The following is a 19,418-nucleotide window of genomic DNA, read 5'->3' on the forward strand; positions in this document are numbered from 1 at the left end:
GAATTTATTTCCACTCTCAACAGTAATTGGGAAGGAAGTTGATTACCCCAGCAATGAAATATTATTAACAACTCTGCTAGGGTGCATTTACACTGTAGAATTAATATAGTTTGACACCACATTAACTGCCATGGTTCAATGCTATGGAATCCTGGGATTTGCAGCCCTCTTTGGCAGGGAAAGTTAAAACTACAACTCCTATGATAACACAGCACTAAGCCATGACAGTTAAAGTTGTGTCAAACTGCATTAATTCTACAGTGCAGAACTGTTGTAATTTGGAGTATTTTCCAGATTTTTGTTCTTGGTGGTAATGAAGAGAAATAGAGGTCCATGGCTTCCTTTGTTTTCAAACTCTCCTTAGGGATGATACTATGGGAACTTGTCATGGTGATGACCTGAACATTTAAGGCGGTTACTCCACCACTGATTGTTCCCATTCTGTATACAAAGTAGCCAGTTTTAGAATATGTAGGATGGGCCATACGTCTCATAGCTCTCTATTTCACAATTTTACCGCCATTACTATCTGTCACCTTAGACAACCACCAACTCAGGCAAATGGAAGAACTGCCCTACAATGTTTTTAATGTAGTTACTCTAGTTCATATTACTCCATTCCACCTTTGTCTAGCCATGGATTCTTCCTCCGAAGCCTCTTTTTTCCAGAAGATGGGTGGTACATTTGGGAGGGGGAATAGAAAATAATGTAGCTAATCTGAAAATATATGAGTCACTAATTTTATTTCAGCCTGGTGAAAATACCTATAATTATCAAATCAGATCCACTCCATATTCAATATGTTCTGGAATGTTTTCAGAAAGGAAATTTTCAACAGAAAACCAAAAGCTTTTAGGCATATGTACAGAAGCAAGAGAACAAAGGCTTTTAAAATTTCAAACAATTAGACAAACAGCATAGCTAAAAAACCAAATAGCCTTTTACAAGTCTAGTGCATGACATTGTCAATAAAATAAATCTCTCCAATATTGTGTATTCAATTTATGAACATATCTTTTTATTATTCAGGTTAGACAAGCAAAGAGAACCCGAAAGGTGAAAATATTCAATATTTTGATCATATTTATGGGAACTACAGTATCGAACTGGGTGAATTAAGGATGGAAAATGGGGAATATTTTGTTAATTACAGAAATTTCAAGCCCTTACCCCATTACTCAAACGTATCTAACTCATATTATCATGCATTTCTGAAAATAATAGCTAAAGAAACTACCATAAAAAGTTGGTATATATCTGCTGCTTTAATCAGTCTCTGATTGTTAATATTTTACATATTTTGATTGGCAGAATGTTGCTTTTTAATTCTTGAATTCTTTTTGACATCAAAATCCCAAATACAGCACAGCCCCCTTATCCACAATTTCAGTATATACTATGTGATAGCTACAAATTTATTTGATATCTACCTATCAACACTCCAAAAATTATCCCCCCCACCACCAGAAATGTTTAAGGTCCTCTCTATGTTGTCCCAGTGCTATTCTATGGTATACGTCCACTCTTAGGCTTCAGGTATTCATGGGTGGGTCATACAATATATCTCCCATGAATACGGAGGGGTCATATTATATTCCTAACATCTGAAAATTCTGTGAGTAAACAAATTAAATAAGACGTTGTGGTAGCGAAATGCTAAATCAATAAAATAATACATAAACAAAGACTGACTGATTCAGAACACAAAGTGGTTTCAGGGTAATTATATATAAGTATCAGGACACATTATTATATATGAAAGATTGTGATATTAATCTGTATTCCTGCTTGTAAGAGCAACTCTAGACAGGCATAGTTATTCTGGATAATTAAACTGAAATAAAACTGCATATGCTCTATGACCATAATTTGTAAACCCAACCGCAAGATTCATCTCAAAGTGACAGATAGGTTTGCAGGAGCTAATATAGTCTTAAGCTTGGTTACTTTCTACGACTGAGTCATAAACTTCAAAATATTTGAGAAAAAGCAGCATTTATTTCTAGAGAAAACAGGGATCTATTTCAAAAAGGCTTTAGGCAATGTGTGTATAAAGGGGCTTTCGATACCCTGTCTTTATTTCACATTTAGCAAAATGATAGTATCTTTTATACTGTACTGTTTATCTCTGTGGGCACCACAGGTGTTTCAAGCTGCTGCTTTAGTGTCATAGGGAGAATTCCTATTGAATGGTCAGAATCGATGGAAGAAGAGAACTAAAACAATTCTGCCATTTTGTCTTTTGAAAGTAATCAGACAGAACAAACTAACATGCCAGGCCAAGAGTTCTCAAACTTTTTCAGCTACAGAGCCCTTTTTGAAGCAAAAGTTTCTGATGGAGCCCCAATAAAGGTTTATATATTATATTATATATAATGTATATATATATTAGGCATGAGCAAACTTTTTGATTAGCATAAACTGAACAGTATTTCAGTGGAAGACCCCAAGGGCCATCCAGTCCAACCACCTTCTGCTATGCAGGAAAAGCAATCAAAGCACCCCCAACAGATGGCCACCTGGCCTTTGTAATAACAGCAACAGCAACAGCAACAAGATGAGCAACAGAAGCAACCACAGGGACCATCCAGTCCAACCTCTTCTGCCATTCAGGAAAAGCACAATCAAAGCACCCTGAACAGATGGTCACCTAGTCATAATAATGACAGTAACAACAACAACAACAACAACAACAACAACAACAACAACAACAACAACAACAACAACAAAACAGAAGAAACCCATCAGTTGCTACACTGAAGTCCTGCTTGAGGCAATGTTAGGCTAGAGAGACCACTGGTCAGACGCCATGGGTCTTTTTATAGTGGCAAACTGTGAACGTCAGTGTACATGCAGCACATTGGATAATGGCTTCAAATTCTGGACAACAACAAAAGTCACATTCACTGGTCCATGCACAGTGCTGCTCTCTTCTTAAAGTCTTGTCAGATGCAGATTTATTTGACATATTTCACTGAATTTGTGTTGCAGTGGGATAAGTCAGATTTGAGCCTTGTTGATCTGAGGTTGAGCTTGAGAAACTAATTCTGTGAAATATCAGGGCTTGCCATTAAAAATGTGTAGTTTTTGAGGATGGAGCTGCCATCTGAATGTTCACAGGGTAGCTCCATCTTCAAGAGTTAAATGTGCTATAAATCCCTCATATATTTACCTCTTTTCCTTTGCCCTGGTGACACAGATATACACAGCAGATGGAAAGAGGAAAAGGAGTCAGGATCCACAGAATAAGTGAAGTATCAGGAGCATGCAAGACCTGATCCTCCTTCTCTTCTTCCTGGAACCATGGTGGGTGCCTTTCCCTACCCTGGAACTGCAGCAGTGATGACCCATCTCCTCTCCAAGAGATATTATAATTTTTTCCACTTTCAAAAAACAAGGGCAAGGGAGAGAGACCACCATAAAAAGCCAACGGTAGAAATGGATGAAAATGGAGATTTAATCTAAGGTTGAAATAATTTATGTTTAGTATCATAGAATCATAGAATCATAGAGTTGGAAGAGACCTCACGGGCCATCCAGTCCAACCTCCTGCCAAGAAGCAGGAAATCACATTCAAAGTACCCCTGACAGATGGCCGTCCAGCCTCTGCTTAAAAGCCTTCAAGGAAGGAGCCTCCACCACACTCTGGGGCAGAGAGTTCCACTGCTGAACAGCTCTCACAGTGAGGAAGTTCTTCCTAATGTTCAGGTGGAATCTCCTTTCCTGTAGTTTGAAGCCATTGTTCCGCATCCTAGTCTCCAGAAGACAAGCTTGCTCCCTCCTCCCTAATGGACATATGGATGTACTGATGGAGAATTCTTTGAAAAATGTTAGCATCATTGTATGAGGCTTACTTCCTGGTAAATGTACATACGTCTGTGGTCTAAGGCTATGACAATTCCAGTGGCTTTCTGAACTCTTAAACCATTTGAAACTTGCTTCAGATTTTTTAAAAAAAAAAACAATAAGAAAGACATCCAATTATATCTGATTATCTCCATATCCTGCTGAGCATTCACACTGTAGGCAAGCTTTTTAGTTTCTTAGTTCTGAGAATGTTGCCTTTTTATCTGCTTCACAAAAAATCAGAGCAGGCAAAACCTTCTGGGAAGACAGGCAAATATGCCACAGCTTAAAACGTTCTCCCTCTCCCTCTCTCTCTCCCTTTCTCTCATCCTTATACTTTCAGAAAATACCAAAGCTAGAAGGAAATGTGTTGCCTTGTTAAATAAAAAGAGCTTTGAAATCCATCCAAATCTCTCCTTATTGTACTGCCACCGTGTTCCACTTTGCAGCCAGTCTCACACGCAGCAAAAGCCCAGGGCTAAGAGAAGCATCGGGAAGAAATGAAAAAAGTGAGAAAAAAAATCCAATGAGACATCCTTCTGTTAGCACAGCATGGAGTGAGGTGGCTGCCTTTTGCTGGCATTAGGCAATAGATGTTACTTGCAGTGGTTTCCCCACCAGCTGGGAGGAAGCATTGTGACAAACAAGAGCAGACATTTTCTGAGTTTCAGCCAAAAGAAATTGAGCTGAGACAGTTTCTTCTTCAAATAGCCAGGCATCCACACATCTGCTGCAATCCAAACACAGTGCAGGTTGAATTACATTTTTTGAATTGTTGTGAAGTAGTTCTTTTCTTTAAAAAGGGAGGGAAAATGAGGCATCACCTCCCTTTCAGATGCTATTTCCCTGAATGTTCACATAATTCACATTCTGTTTATTTATGAGATTAAAACCAGGAAGGTATTAAAATGGCCGGCAATAAATGACACTGGAGTATAGTCAAAATTGCAGAATTTATGAAGAAAAACAGACAAGCTAGATGAGGCTGCAGTCCTTTGATTTTGACTGAGCCTATTAGAAAGGGCTTAATTTGGACACATTCTCTCCTTTCCCCTATACTGTGTTAACCACTGGAGAAAATTATACTGTTTAGCTGGATTTGCACCACCTGACATTCACCAGCAAGTAGCAGCCAGCAATGAAAGGACCAAGAGATTGACATCTCCGGCCCATCCCCTGTTTGTATATCAGCTAATACACCAATGCTTTAAATCAAGAAATAGTTTTCTAAGATGTACAGAGACACTTGCAGGAACACCTCAGCAAGCAAGAATCCAAAAGTGTCAGGCTAAAACCCAGAACCTCAATCAGTGGCTGACACCGGGTGAGAGACTCCCTTCTGGGCACACAGAAGACTGGGTGACTTGGAAGGTACTGAATAGACTGCACTCTGGCACGATGAGATGCAGAGCCAGCCTTAAGAAATGGGGCCACAAAGTGGAGTCAATGACCTGCAAGTGTGGAGAAGAGCAAACCACAGACCACCTACTACAATGCGGTCTGAGTCCTACCACATGCACAATGGAGGACCTTCTTATAGCAACACCAGAGGAGCTCCAAGTGGCCAGCTACTGGTCAAAGGACATTTAGTATAATGTCAAGTTTTTTTAACTTTGTGTTTTCAAATACATTACAACTGAACCCTCGGTTTGCTTCTGACATGATAAATAAATAAATACTGTGTTAATAGCCTACAAAGGTTTTTTTTTACATTTTGAACTCAATTTGTAGCAACTGAAGTAAAGATGAGAGCAAAGGGGAAAAGTGGGAAGAGAAAAAAGAAACTGGAACATTGTAAAATAAACTAAAGAAGTAGGATGACAACTGGGACTATCCTTTCCAAATCAGGATAATAAAGAGTTTGGAGATAGGTTTGAGTTTAGTCAAATCCTTAACATTTCTAGCCTGTATTGAATTGCTAGCTGCAGTTGGAGGAAACACAGTGCATCAAATGTTGAATAGTAACCAAACCTGAATCTAGACCTCTTTGATTTAAAGAGCCTGCTGTGTTGGATTTTGACCTCTGTATTGAAAAAGATACATTTTGGATTACAAATTCCAGAATCCTTCGTCCAACTTTCCCAAGTTCTGCAAATAATACATGCTAAGTCTTCCCTATTCATGTTTCTTCATCCTTGTTATTGTTGCTTCATGTTTTTATCCCCTTCAGTATTCCTTCCATGCTTTAAATTTTTTCTTAATGAAATTCAATGAATTTGTACACGATTGCACAAAAAAGCCTTCATTGCGGAGCAACAAATTTTGTACATTTTGGTATAATTATATCACAAGAAAAAGAGGTTCATTATAAAAACAGCTATCTCGGGGGGGGGGGGAGCTAACAGTATTTTGAAATCTGTATAAAACTCTGCAAAAGAGATCTTGCCTAGGCAACTAGAAAAATGATATATGAAGATGCTGAATGCATATAGATCCATGGAGAAGATATCAAGGAAATGATAGGCTCTTGTTATTGGACTTAAGATAATTAGATGGCAGGGTAAACATCAAATCAAAGGAGGAATTGCATTTAGGTAACAATGTATTAAGCACGTTGAAGAGAAATGGTTTAATAAACAGTGAATAAAACTAAAACTAGAAATGATGGAAGCCCAATTTTTAACAAGGGGTTGGGGTTGAAAAAGGAGAACCATTGGCAAAATGGACTGCTACTTCCAGAAGTGTCTCTAGTGTCTCCAATGAATTCTATTGGATGTATTGCTATCTATTCTGCATCATTTATCTGTAATTTTCCAAATAATATAGGTATCTAGGATATTTAATTTCTGACTATATACTATTGGAAGCAGGGTTTGGAGACAACATTTTAGCTGTTGTCCAATATCCCTCCCCAGAAATAGCTATTTTGAGATAACAGTGCCAAAGAGATTTCCTAAAATGCCATGAATAAGGATGCAGAGGGCTGGGTCTCTCAGAAAATCTAAAATGAAAAAGTTGAAATAAAGTGAAAAGAAAAACAAACAACCACAGGGTGGGGGTATAGTATAACATCGTTGTCATTATTGTCATTGTTGCAGATTTTAAAAGATCTCACACAATAATAACCCAGCAGCACAAGTCAGCTATTTTACTATTGGTGTCAATCATTCTAAACTCTCATCTGTTGTTTGCACATCACTTTATAAAGAGTTCTAGACAAGTGGGTGTTACTTATGCATATTAAAAATGAGTGGCTTTTACTACACTGACTGATGTTACCAGCTAAATTTGACTTACTGTATATGGAGAAAAAGAATAAATGTTAAAATGACTCACCTTATTAGGATATACAGTTGTGCCTCCACTTTTGTATATTTAATTTTAAGGGGTTTTGATTATTCATGGAATTTATTAAAATGTTGTCTCTAAGAATCTTTAGGTTCTCTAATGTGAGCCCATGGTCAACTACTGCTGGAGGTCCTATATTCCTCCAATATGATTCTATGATCAATTTTTAGCGAAAATTGACCATAGAGCTGTGCTAGAGGATCTAGAAATTCCTAGAACGATGTTCTGTTAGAGGAAAAATAACATTCTTTGTTTGCTGATTTTCACTTTTGTGGGTGTCTTGTGCCCCTCAGCGATTGTGAAGGGCAGACTAGTTTATCTCTGCCTATGATTCAATGACAATGAGACATAGCACTCGCTTTTGTTGGGAATGTATCTTTATTGTATCTTTCTTAACCTTATTGAAAAGGAAGGATATTTTCTGCCCAAACCTCTGCCCAAACACCATTGGCCACCCTCCCTCCCTACCTTCTGTCCTTCCATCCTTCCTTCCTTCTGTCCTTCCTTCCTTTCTCCTTGTCTTTGACTTTTAGGATCATTTAATATCGCATGTTCTTCCCAGCCCACAAGAGAGGGAAAGGGAGAGAATGGAACCCCAACAGATAGGAATATGAAGAAAAGGGAATATTCTTTTCTGAAGCATTTACAGCTAAACCAGGGCTGTGGCCAAATGCCCAAAGTAATTTAACTGCCATTTAGCATGCTTATTTAGTTCTCCACATGAAATAAAATGAAATGTGTTTGCACAGTTTGGACATCTGGCCACCTGGTAAGGATGATGTTTTTTTCTGTAGTGATTCCAATGTACTCAGAATTAAAGCACGAGACTATATGAGTTTCAGATCCAGACTGATTGAACCAAAACAATCACTCTTTGGACATTCCACCTCAGAGAACCTGTATATTGTTCAATGGTAGATTAACCTAAAAATTGTGTAACCAGGTAAGAATGGGATTTCTTTCCCCAGTGCCCGTTTCCTTCACATTTGAAGTTTTTTTTCTTCTTTAAAAAACTTCAAGTTATTTCTAGTCAAATATGAAGGGAGAGGAAATACTTAAAAATCAACTCAAACATTTTCCTCTGTCTTCATTGGCCAAAGGCAATATGACACTATTTACAGCATGGAAGTGACCCTGTTGTACCTTTCTCCTATACAAAGAGCCTCTAGAAATTGGGGGCAGGAAGGTGAAACTCTGGGCTTAGATGGATCAACTTTTCCATATTTTAATCCAGTTCTTCCCATCCCCAAAATGAAAAAAAAACCCTATTTGGAACAAATGCTTAGTAAATCTTCCAGGTGTTTAGAACATCTGAATTCCTGACTGTTAGCCAGGGACTTCTGGGAGTGGAAATTCAAAACATCTGGAGGATTAAAGTTTGGGAACCCTTGGTATAAGAGAATCCTAATGCAGCCTTGAGGCTAATGGAGAAAAAGAAACATCAATCATAATATTTCATGGACTGCAGCCTACTTCATTAAGTACAAGATGTAAAAGTCTCACTCAAACCCATGAAATTGTGCAAATGTGTGCAAAATGTTTGTGGCATCAGTATTTGGATCAGGGATATGGAGGAAATTGTGTACTTGGGTGTAGGTGAGAAGGTAACCCCACATTTTAATATTGTGGCCAGTAGAATGCATTTAAATTGTAAAGATTTGATCTGTCCTATGGATATGACTGTCTGCCAGAACCCTTTCTCACCACACATTTGTAGCACCATGATTTTACTTGGACTTCTCTAAAAATATTTTGTGGAATTCTGGGATCATAACTAAACTGCAGACCCCATGATTTCATAGGATATAACCACGCAGTTCAAGTGGAGTCAGTATAACTGTATAGCGTGAAAAGGCTCCAGGTTAAATATCTCTTGATAGAATTTCAATTGACAGTTCATTTGCTGCTTTGGCTAGCCTGAAAGAAACAGGGGAAGTAGAAGAAAAGCTCCAGGTTTCACCTCTTTTCTGTATTTCTATCTATCATTTTATCAAGCACTAGCTGTGCCCGGCCACGCGTTGCTGTGGCGAAGTCTGGTGGTATGGGAAATAAAGTATTGAGGAATTTGTGGTAGTTAAGGTAAAGGGTAAAGGTTTTCCCCAGACATTAAGTCCAGTCGTGTCTTACTCTGGAGGTTGGTGCTCATCTCCATTTCTAAGCCGAAGAGCCGGCGTTGTCCGTAGACTCCTCCAAGGTCATGTGGGATGACTACATGGAGCGGCGTTACCTTCCCGCCGGAGCAGTACCTATCGATGCACTCACATTTGCATGTTTTCGAACTTCTGGGTTGGCAGAAGCTGGGGCTAACAGTGGGGGCTCTCTCCGCTCCCCCAATTCAAACCTGTGGCCTTTCAGTCCAGAAGTTCAGCAGCTCAGCGCTTTAACACGCTGCGCCATCAGGGGATATTATTTCCTAAAGGTTGTGAATATACAATATTTCTGATTGGTTTTTTTTTGTTTGTTGGAGGCAAGTATGAATGCTGCAATTAGGAAAAATGATTAGGATGTAATGGCCTTGTAGCTTTAAAGCCTGGCTGTTTCCTCCCTGAGTGAATTTTTTATTGGGAGGTGTTAGCTGGCCCTGATTGTTTCCTGTCTGGAATTCCCTTGTTTTCAGAGTGGTGTTGTTTGCAATATTTTATGTGCTTCTACTGTCTGTGGCCCTGAGAAAACAGAGGATTTTCCAGACTTTGATGATGGGAATACTTTGTTGGGAGGTGTTAGCTGGCCCTGATTGTTTCCTGTGTGGAATTCCCCTGTTTATTTACTGTCCTGGTTTTAGAGATTATATTGTTCTGCATTATTCTATCCCAGTAATTATTTCATATTAAAGAAGAATCTCACTTATCCAACATTTGCTTATACAATGTTCTGGATTATCCAACGCAGTCTGCCTTTTCATAATGATTTTGTAGTCAGTGTTTTAAATTCATTGTGATATTTTAGTGGTTTTTAGTGTCTTATTTTCGGGGAAACACGGTATCCAACATAAACGGGCCGGCAGAACGTTGGATAAGCGAATATGTTGGATAATGAGGAATTAAGGATAACCCTATTAAACATCAAATTAAGTTATGATTTTACAAATTAAGCACCAAAACATCATGTTAGACAACAAATTTGGAAGAAAAAGTAGTTCAGTACACAGTAATGCTATATAGTAATTACTGTATTTATGAATTTAGCACCAAAATAGCACGATATATTGAAAGCATTGACTACAAAAATGCGTTGGATAATCCAGAACGTTGGATAAGCGAGTGTTGGATAAGTGAGACTCTACTGTAAATACTACATAGCATTACTGCGCATGGAACTACTTTTTCTGTCAAATTTGTTGTATAATATGATGTTTTGGTGCTTAATTTGTATAATGATTACCTAATTTGATGTTTAATTGGCTTTTCCCGAATCCTTTCTTATTATCCAACATATTCACTTATCCTGCCGGCCTGTTTACGTTGGATAAGTGAGACTCTACTGTATATTTCTAATCTTATATTATCTGCTCAGAACTGGATTATATGAGGCTCCTTCTTCACAGCTGTATAAAATGCACACTGAAGTAGATTATATGGTAGTGTGGAGTCAAGATAATCCAGTGCAAAGCAGATAATATAAGATTATAAATGGGTTATATAGCTGTGTTGAAGGGCCTTGAGTCTACACTGGCATATAATCCAGTGCAAATTAGATAATCTGTGGAAGAAGTCTAAGTGAGGCCTAAATCTGCCTGTCCCCTAACTGAAGCCTGGCTGTCCCTTGGCTGGTTGCTAGGCAACCAAGTGGGCAGAGATTAGCCCTCTAAACTGGCAGCAATTGGATAAAAAAGTATTGCTCTCCCTCTAATTAGGACTTTATTTTTCTTTTCTTTTTGTTGTATCAACCTTGAGGCGTGGATGATGGGTTGTGTTGTCAAATTTTGAGGTTGGGGGGCCTGTACTTTTGTTGTTTTGTGAATCGCCGTGATGCCATCACTCTTTTATATATATAGATCTGGCAGAATATATCCAACCAGTTTCTTAGGTGTACATTTCCCTCACAGCCGAAAGACTTCTAATGTCTTAGATCAAGACCTGATGATGTGTCAGAGCAGTTAAGTTCATTCCCTAGCAGGCATTAAGCAAGTCCTGTTTCCTCAGCCTCACCACAGCACTCAATATGCTGATTAACCACAGCAATCAATTCATAACAAATACCAGTTGTGGTTGCTGGAGCCAATAATAAAAGAGAGTTGTCCAAGGTGGTGAACTTGTTTGGAAGCTAGGATTCAGCACCTTGGAGAGTTCCTGTAATCTTTGCACTAAAACAAAAAAGGGAATCACTGTCTGCTTGACATCAGATTGATGTCACTATTAGTTTCCTGTGCATAGACTGCCTTTCTGCCTGAAGGAACTGCTTCAACTACTGCCATTGCTCAAGCATTTTAATACTATGAATATTTTCAATGTAATACTATAGGCTATGCTTTTCTCTTCAAGCAAGCTTCTTACAGAATAAGCGACAGGGTTTAGAATGCATGTTTTACACACATGTGCACACATTTTATCTTTTTGTACAGAGGAGTCAATAAACACAGAACAGCCCAAGCCGTGGACAGAATATTCAATGGATGTTCTTTTACCTTTGGTGAGACTACCAGAAAAACTAGCCAGCAGGAAAGGGGGATATGATTTGTACATATGTCAAACCATTCCTCATCAATTTTACTCCTATCTCAACTTGGTGGGAGAAAGAAAGGGAAATTTTAAATTAGAAATGCAAGGATAACTGTAGTGAAGCATGGAAGGTACAGCCAATGAACACCTAAGTTATTAACTGCAGAGAAAGAGGAAAGGAGTAAAAAATGCTAAGCATGCAGGAAGTATTGTCAAACAGCCCTTAAAAGGTGTAGAGATAGAAATTTCAAATGTAAATCTCTCTCTAGAAAGAACAAATAATTTTCCACATTGCAAGAAGGTTTTTGAAAACTGATTGCAAGGGATATTTATGGCTTATTCCACCTAACAATAAAGACTTTCTGCACAGAAAATTTGCTTCCTGCACAGATTTTTTCAGCATAAAACTTCCAACAATTGTTATGCTAGTGTGTGCATATGTGTGCACTCACACATGTTTTGTGATGAATATTTCAGCCTGGCTTTGTTTGATTGTTGAATTTCATTTTAACATTTGTATCTTGTGGATTTTTTGCAATGACATTTTTAATTTGTCGCAAACCGCTTTGAGTTTGAACTGTAAGAAAGATTGAATAGAGAAAACAACAACATCAACATTCTTGTACACAAAATGATATTTTCTGTCGCAAACATCTGCATGCACTTTTCACAGAGAATAAATTTTGAACTAAATATTTACATTATCTTGATGTCTTTTCACTTATTTCTCCTCCTTGACATCTGGGAAATCCATTTTTGATTTACCAGGGAAGATGATTTCTCACAAATCAAGATTCCTTTCCTCTATTCCTGAAGTGGGAAAAGTCCTTCCTTCAGTGGCTTTGTAAGAACCTACAAAATTAGCCTCTCTCCTTCCCGTTTATCATGCCAGTTGACTCAATTATATGCATCATTTTCCAAATCAGCAGCTCAAATGGCCCTGGGGGCAATGAAGCCATGGATGCAATGGGGAGCCTCCTACTTTGATTAATTTAATTTAATACAATTTATATGCCGTCTCTCTACTGGCAAGGGTTGGCCACAAAACACAAGCTAAACTGAAACACAAGCTAAGTTGAAACCTCAATAATAATAAAAAAATCAAACACAATCTGATAAATAGTGAATTAAAATCTCCCTCCCCCCCCCCCCTTCTCTCTATATATAAGGTAAAGGTTTCCTCTTGACATATAGTCTAGTTGGATCTGACTATGGGGTTTGGTGCTCATCTCCATTTCTAAGCCGAAGAGCTGGCGTTGTCCATAGGTGCCTCTTAGGTATTGTGGCCAGCATGACTGCATGGAGTGTTGTTACCTTTCCACCGAAGTGGTACCTATTAGTCTACTCATATCTGCATGTTTTCAAATGGCTAGGTTGGCAGAAGCTGGGGCTAACAATGGAAGCTCACTCCATCCTGTGGATTCAAACTGCTGATCTTCTGGTCAGCAACAGCAATAAAGTTTAAAATGCAATATACACAGCATGTGAAAAGGTTCTTTGCAACCAATCAGTCATGAAATGCCTATCTGAATAAAGGCTGAGGTCCCTTTATTCAAAATGGTTGGGGCCAGAAGTGTTTTGGATTTCGTCAGATTTTGGAATATTTACATGGGCACAATGCCTTGAAGATGGAACGCAAACCAAAAAACAAATTCATTTATGTTTCATAAGCACTTTATACACTGAAGGTAATTCTATGCAACATTTAAAAATAATTTTATCAATGACAGAAAGCAAAAGTGTATCTTAGGCACCCACATGGACATTTTTTTAAAAAGTCTTTTGGAATTCAGAATTCCAGATAAGTGATGCTCAGTCTCTGTAATACTCTTTCCCTGCTGGAGGAAGCAAAGGGAAGGGGATTCCTTAGTCTGGGAGCAACTACCAAGAAGGCTCTGCCATGTGTTTTCACCAGACAGGCTTCTCATGGTGTTGAGAAAGAGAGAAAGCTCTTCCCTAGATCTCAGGACTTTGGTAGGTTTGTATACTGACAGGTAGTCTGGCCCTAAACTGTATAAACATTCCCTCTGTTGCTGGTGGCATTTATTTTCAGGTGCTGTATTATGATGATTTTTTTTTAAAAAAAACCAACAACCTTGAAATCATGTCCCTTGAAATCTGGGCAGAACTAAAACAGCATACATCAATGCTTTGAAACGCAACAATAATTGCTTCAAAAGTTCATCCGTTTCTCAAGTGTATTGTTGTTTTCCTTCTAACATTTCACTTTTCAAATCTAGTTTATTATGCAGATACTGTACAGGCAGAAAAATTAGCCGTGCTTTCACCCAAATCATAGAGGAAATGGCACTGCATTCTTTTTGTGTTTATGTGGAATTGTTATGTAAGGAAAATGGGATGTATTTTATGTTCCAGAATGCCTATTAAGATCAAACAGGGAGGACTGTTTGGTTTGTCTATTTACAGTTGCATACGGAATTTGAATATAATAGTTTATTACCCAGAACAACTATCTAGCAAAAATAGTGAGATATCAGGAGCCTTAGCTCATTATAGATGTCCAGGAGGATGCCATTAACAACTTGTCTAGGGTTTCTCATTTTACTCAGTGACAGGAATCATATAATATTTTAACATATCATTCAAAGTTTCACAAATGAAAAGCAGCCAAAGAATACATGAGTGTGGTCAAGAGGGTGAAGTTTTTAATGAGGAAGAGTCTACCCCCGCCCCTCTGTCTGCCATGAATGTGTATGTGGCCCTCCAGATTTTATTGGACTGCCATTCCCAACAGTCACCATTAGCTTTGATAGTTAAGGCTGGTGAAAAGGACAGTCTACTCTAAACATTTGTGGAGAGCTCCATGTTCTCCAAATCTACAGTAAGCCCAGAAGCCGCACAAGTGCAAGGAAGGGAGAAAATAGTAAGGCATAATCTTCCTTTCATTGTAGTTCTTTGCTGTTAGATGCTGTTGCATCTAAGCCACCCACACATATCTTCATTGCATTGTAAATGATTATTGTTCTTTGCAATTGCTGGAGAAATATTTCAGTTTTGATAACAAAAAACTGCAAAATACACAGACTTTATTTCATAAGACCTAATATTTATATTATATCTTTGATGTAGTTCTACTTTTTAATGGGTGTTGCCAACATGATAAACTTGGGTCCTACTAAATCAATGGTTCTCAACCTGGGGTCCCCAGATGTTATCGGCCTACAACTCCCAGAAATCCCAGCCAGTTTACCAGCTGTTAGGATTTCTGGGAGTTGAAGGCCAAAAACATCTGGGGACCCAGGTTGAGAACCACTAGGAGCATTATCAGGGGAAATCACTGGCCTAAAGAGATAGATATTTTCTTTTTGAATTCTAATGACAATAAGCAGGTTTTTTTCAACACAGCTTGCTAATATGAGAAAGGGGCAAACTTGTGGCCTTCTAAATGCTGCACTATAATTCCCATCAGTCATCATCAGAATAGAAATGATGGAAGCTGTAGTCCAACAATATCTTGAGGGATAGATGCTCTGCCCACTAATGGTGAAATAATGTCTTCAATATATAAGAAAGAAACAAAATAAATTAGCTTGTAAAATAAAGTAAAACTGTCAAACTAGGACTTCAAAAAAAGAGAGCAAAAATGCTACTAACTATACTCCCTTGACAAGTTGACTAAAGTTTGCCTTTCTTATTGTGGACATGCTGTATTTGAGAGAGAAGGTGATTTATGACTTTTCTTTTCTTTTTCTCTTTTTTTTAAAGGTGGATTTTACCATAAGGCTGCAGAACCTTAACCTATAACGCATGAAAATGGTGGAAGTGCAGGTTGGAAATGATGCCAAGCTTAATTAGACCTAATGTGAATTATTCAGAAGTGGAGAAGGGGAGGGATGTATTTCATACAAAGGCACCTGACATTTTAATTGGTCCGACAGAAAAGAGACAAAACAATTTCCCCACAAGAAAATTTACATCTTGCTCATCAAAACAGCAGCCTCAACCAAGCAGAACTTCATTAACGAAATTAATTATCATGCCAGTATATGTCATGTCAGGTGCGCCAGCCAGGTGAACAGTGGAACACAAAACAGGGGGAGATGGCTTCACCTCTATTACTTAGCATTGGTTCTAAGAGGAAAAAAGAGCATCTTACCTTGATCATTAGCCATTTTGTCAGGATGTTCCACTGTAAGACAAAGACCATATTGTCAGATTTTTTGACAGTTTCCAGCATGTATATTGATTTATCAAATCAACAAGTTTGCTAGCCAACTTTTGCATTAAGACAGATCCCCCCATGATTGATGGGCATGACAGGCAGAAAAAAAGAGATTTTAGCACTTCTCTTCCATTTCACAGTAATTCTGAAAAAAACAAATGCGACTTTCATGGCCCATGTCTCATTACAAATAAATCAGATACACACACACACACACTCACACATCCCCCCACACACAATAGGTTTCTTTCGTCAGATCAGAAGTACCAACTGGAAAGCTTAATTAAAAGTGGAAGTGAAATGAAGGAACATGAGATTGTTCTTTTGAATAATTAGACACAAATCCTCCTAAGTCTGTTGTTCCTGACTTGGGTTGTCATCATTTTACATTTTGTGGGAAAGCAATTTTACGTGCTTTTAATCACACGAGGAAAAAAAGATGGAATTACTAGTGCTTCAGTCACGTCTTTATGAGTTACAGACTTTGGCAGCATTCTTCAAGTGCAGTGCTATTTAGTTCATTATCATTATTTATTCCTTTATATTGTGCCTCCCCCTCTAAAACTGGGACACAAGACAGTTTACAAACAAACAAACAAAAATCTCTGACAATGACACACAAAATGGTAATTGTTAAAATATAATTAAACTCCAAAGAATCGTTTAATTAAAAGTCAGAAAGTATAAATAAAGTATCACTTTAAAACACTTGCAGTGAGTTCCTACATGCCTGGCAGAATATAAATGTTTCACTTTCAAACAGAAAGTCCTGTTTTGGCCTCCCTGGGGGGTTACTCACACTAGGGGTTTGTCTATACTAGCCCTAAAACCCAAAGTGTACCAGAAGACCCTCCTGGATGTCAAAATTACTTTCAGTGATTTCTGTTCCCGGTTTAGCCCCATGTTAAAGAAAGTCAAGGAATACTATGGAGTTTTGTTGAAACTATGGCGCAACCCTATACTTTGGTCAAAGTGTGGATGGTATGACTGGCTCCAATGTAAATTGGTTTGTTGTCCACATGGGCTAACACTGCCATCCCCTTTTCCCTGTTCTGACAAGGAGATGGACTGGAAAAGGGGATGAATCAAGTCCATGCTGCCACCATGGGCATGAGCCATCCCCTTGTTGCCCACTGTTAGCAAAGGCACCTGACCTCTTCAGAGTTGTGTGGTTGTTCGGCAGTGTCAACAGTGATAGGAAATATAAGATGACAGTCCAGCGGGGTTGAATCAGTTTTGCCTGGACTATGAAGATTCCACCCTACCACCATACCACATGGACACCAATTGTGCGATTGCTTCCAAGCCTAGTCTAGAGCAATGGTTCGTAAAGTGTGCTCCATGGAGCTCTTGGGGCTTCATGAAGCATACTGAAAGGCTCCGTGCTTCTCTCCCCCTCCTCCCCCTTCAAGCTTTTCTTCCTCTTTCTTTCTCCTCCCCCTTCCTCACCACTCAAAGCTTCCCATGCCTCCCTTGTCGCCCAAAGCATTTTCTCCCATCCCCTCACCGACAAAAGTCTTTTCCTGCTACCTCCCTCGTCGCCAAAAGCCTTTTCTCCTCACCTCCTTTTCCACCGAAAGCTTTTTCCCCACCTCCCTCACCACTAAAAGCCTTTTTTCTCACCTTCTTTGCTGCCAGAAGCCTTTTTTCCTCGCTTCCCTCACCACTAAAAGCCCTTTTCTTCACCCCCGTCACTGCCAGAAGCCTTTTTTCCTCACTTCCCTCACCACCCAGATCCTTTCCCTCTCACCTTGCTTGCTTCCAAAACCCTATTTCCCTCCCACAGCTCAGGGGGCGCTTTGATTCTGCTTTTCCTGCATGGCAGAAGGGAGTTGAACTGGATGACCCCTGTGTTTTCTGCTATCATCATCCTTCTCCTCCTCATCATCATCATCATTACAAAGGCTGGTTGGCCATCTTTTGGGGATGCTTTAATTGTTCTTTTCCTGCATGGCAGAAGAGGGTTGGACTGGATGGCCCCTAGGGTTGCTCCTATTACTATGACTATTATTAAAAGGCTGCATGGCCATTTTTTGGGGGGTGCTTTAATTGTGCTTTTCCTGTATGGCAAAAGGGGGTTGGACTTGATGGCTCCTGGGGTCTTCCACTGAAATACTGTTAAGTTTGCTTTGCTTAAAATTGTTTTTCATTTAAAATATTATAATGCCCTTTCCTTCCTTCCTTCTTCTTTTTTTGCACCACAAATGAGATATGTGCAATGTGCATAGGAATTCATTGACTTTTTTCAGTTAGTTCACACAAACATTCTCCATTCATCTGCCACTGGCCTGGCCTGTCTGGCAAATTTTGAAATGCAATGGGTCAAAAAGTGTTCTCTGTCTGATATATATACACATTATATTTAATATATATAATATAAACATTTTTAGGGCTCCTAGAGAAACTTTTGCTTCAAAAAAGGCTTTGTGCCTAAAGAAGTTTAAGACCCCTGGTATAGAGTATTGCTTCTCCAAAGAGGTGTGGCATATTTAAGGTGTAGATGCAACTACACCTTAAATGCACCTTAAAGGTGTAGATGCAACTACCAAGAAGGACGTATTAGATCCAATGTCTCCTTTCTTCTGCTTCTATCTAGACCTGCTTCTGCTCATACACAAAGTCTACCCACATGATCATCCTATAGGTTTACTAATCATAGTAGTTGTTAGTGGATCCCATGTCCACAGAGTGGTACATTCACTAATAGTCAAAAATTTAAATAACTGATCCAAGGTGTAACTTTTTGAGTAGATATAGGATTAGACACCTCAAATAGCTCCTTAAAAATGCATACAGAACCCAGAGCAAATTCATTCACTGATATGGATGCCTTCTGGAGCTCTATAAGTTTCCAGTAGATTTGATAACTTGTTGGCAGCATCACATCTCATTTAGCTTGCATTTTATAAGTATTGACTTTCTATATGGGGAAAAATAGTAAGAGATGCATGATATTTATTTTTTCCCTTTGCTATCTAATTGATCTTTCTGTCCTAAAAAATAAATGGTAAACAGTCAGTGGAAATAAAAAAATCAAATCTCAAGTCCTATACTTTCCCCCCAAAAAAGATGGCACACACAAAATATACTTGTTTATTTTATTGAGTGCCATGGTAATTATGTTAACCTGCCAAACATGGATCTATAATGTAGCCTTCATTATATATCATGTTGAGCCCTAAAGTGACAATTTGAAGCATAATATGTATTTATTGAGCAGGTCTGGAATACTTGATTTTTGCTAGCCAGCTCTTAGCTCCTTGATCACCAAAAACAAGAGATGTGACAAGGTAGCATGATATCTTTCTATTGCAGCTGTGATAGCCCAGAGGCAATTTATTCTGGTTTGACTGTTCAAAACCTGGTATAACATCCACTGGAGATCAAAAAATACAGTTGCATAAATGAGAGTGGGGATCACATAGTTCCTGTGCTGAATGTG

The 19,418-nt window shown here is 38.7% G+C and overlaps 1 protein-coding gene across 2 annotated transcripts in view; it reads right to left on the reverse strand.

Annotated features, from left to right (window-relative positions):
• Positions 1 to 19,418, reverse strand: part of dcc (DCC netrin 1 receptor) — a 1,120,333-nt gene that overhangs the window by 90,004 nt on the left and 1,010,911 nt on the right. For both annotated transcript variants that reach the window (XM_008117567.3, XM_008117566.3), the window contains exon 21: positions 15,911 to 15,943. In XM_008117567.3, coding sequence (XP_008115774.2) covers positions 15,911 to 15,943 — 33 coding nt within the window. The remainder of the gene's footprint in view (positions 1 to 15,910; positions 15,944 to 19,418) is intronic.

This window comes from Anolis carolinensis, chromosome 2 (assembly GCF_035594765.1).
Source record: "Anolis carolinensis isolate JA03-04 chromosome 2, rAnoCar3.1.pri, whole genome shotgun sequence".
Taxonomy (NCBI): Eukaryota; Metazoa; Chordata; class Lepidosauria; order Squamata; family Dactyloidae; genus Anolis; species Anolis carolinensis.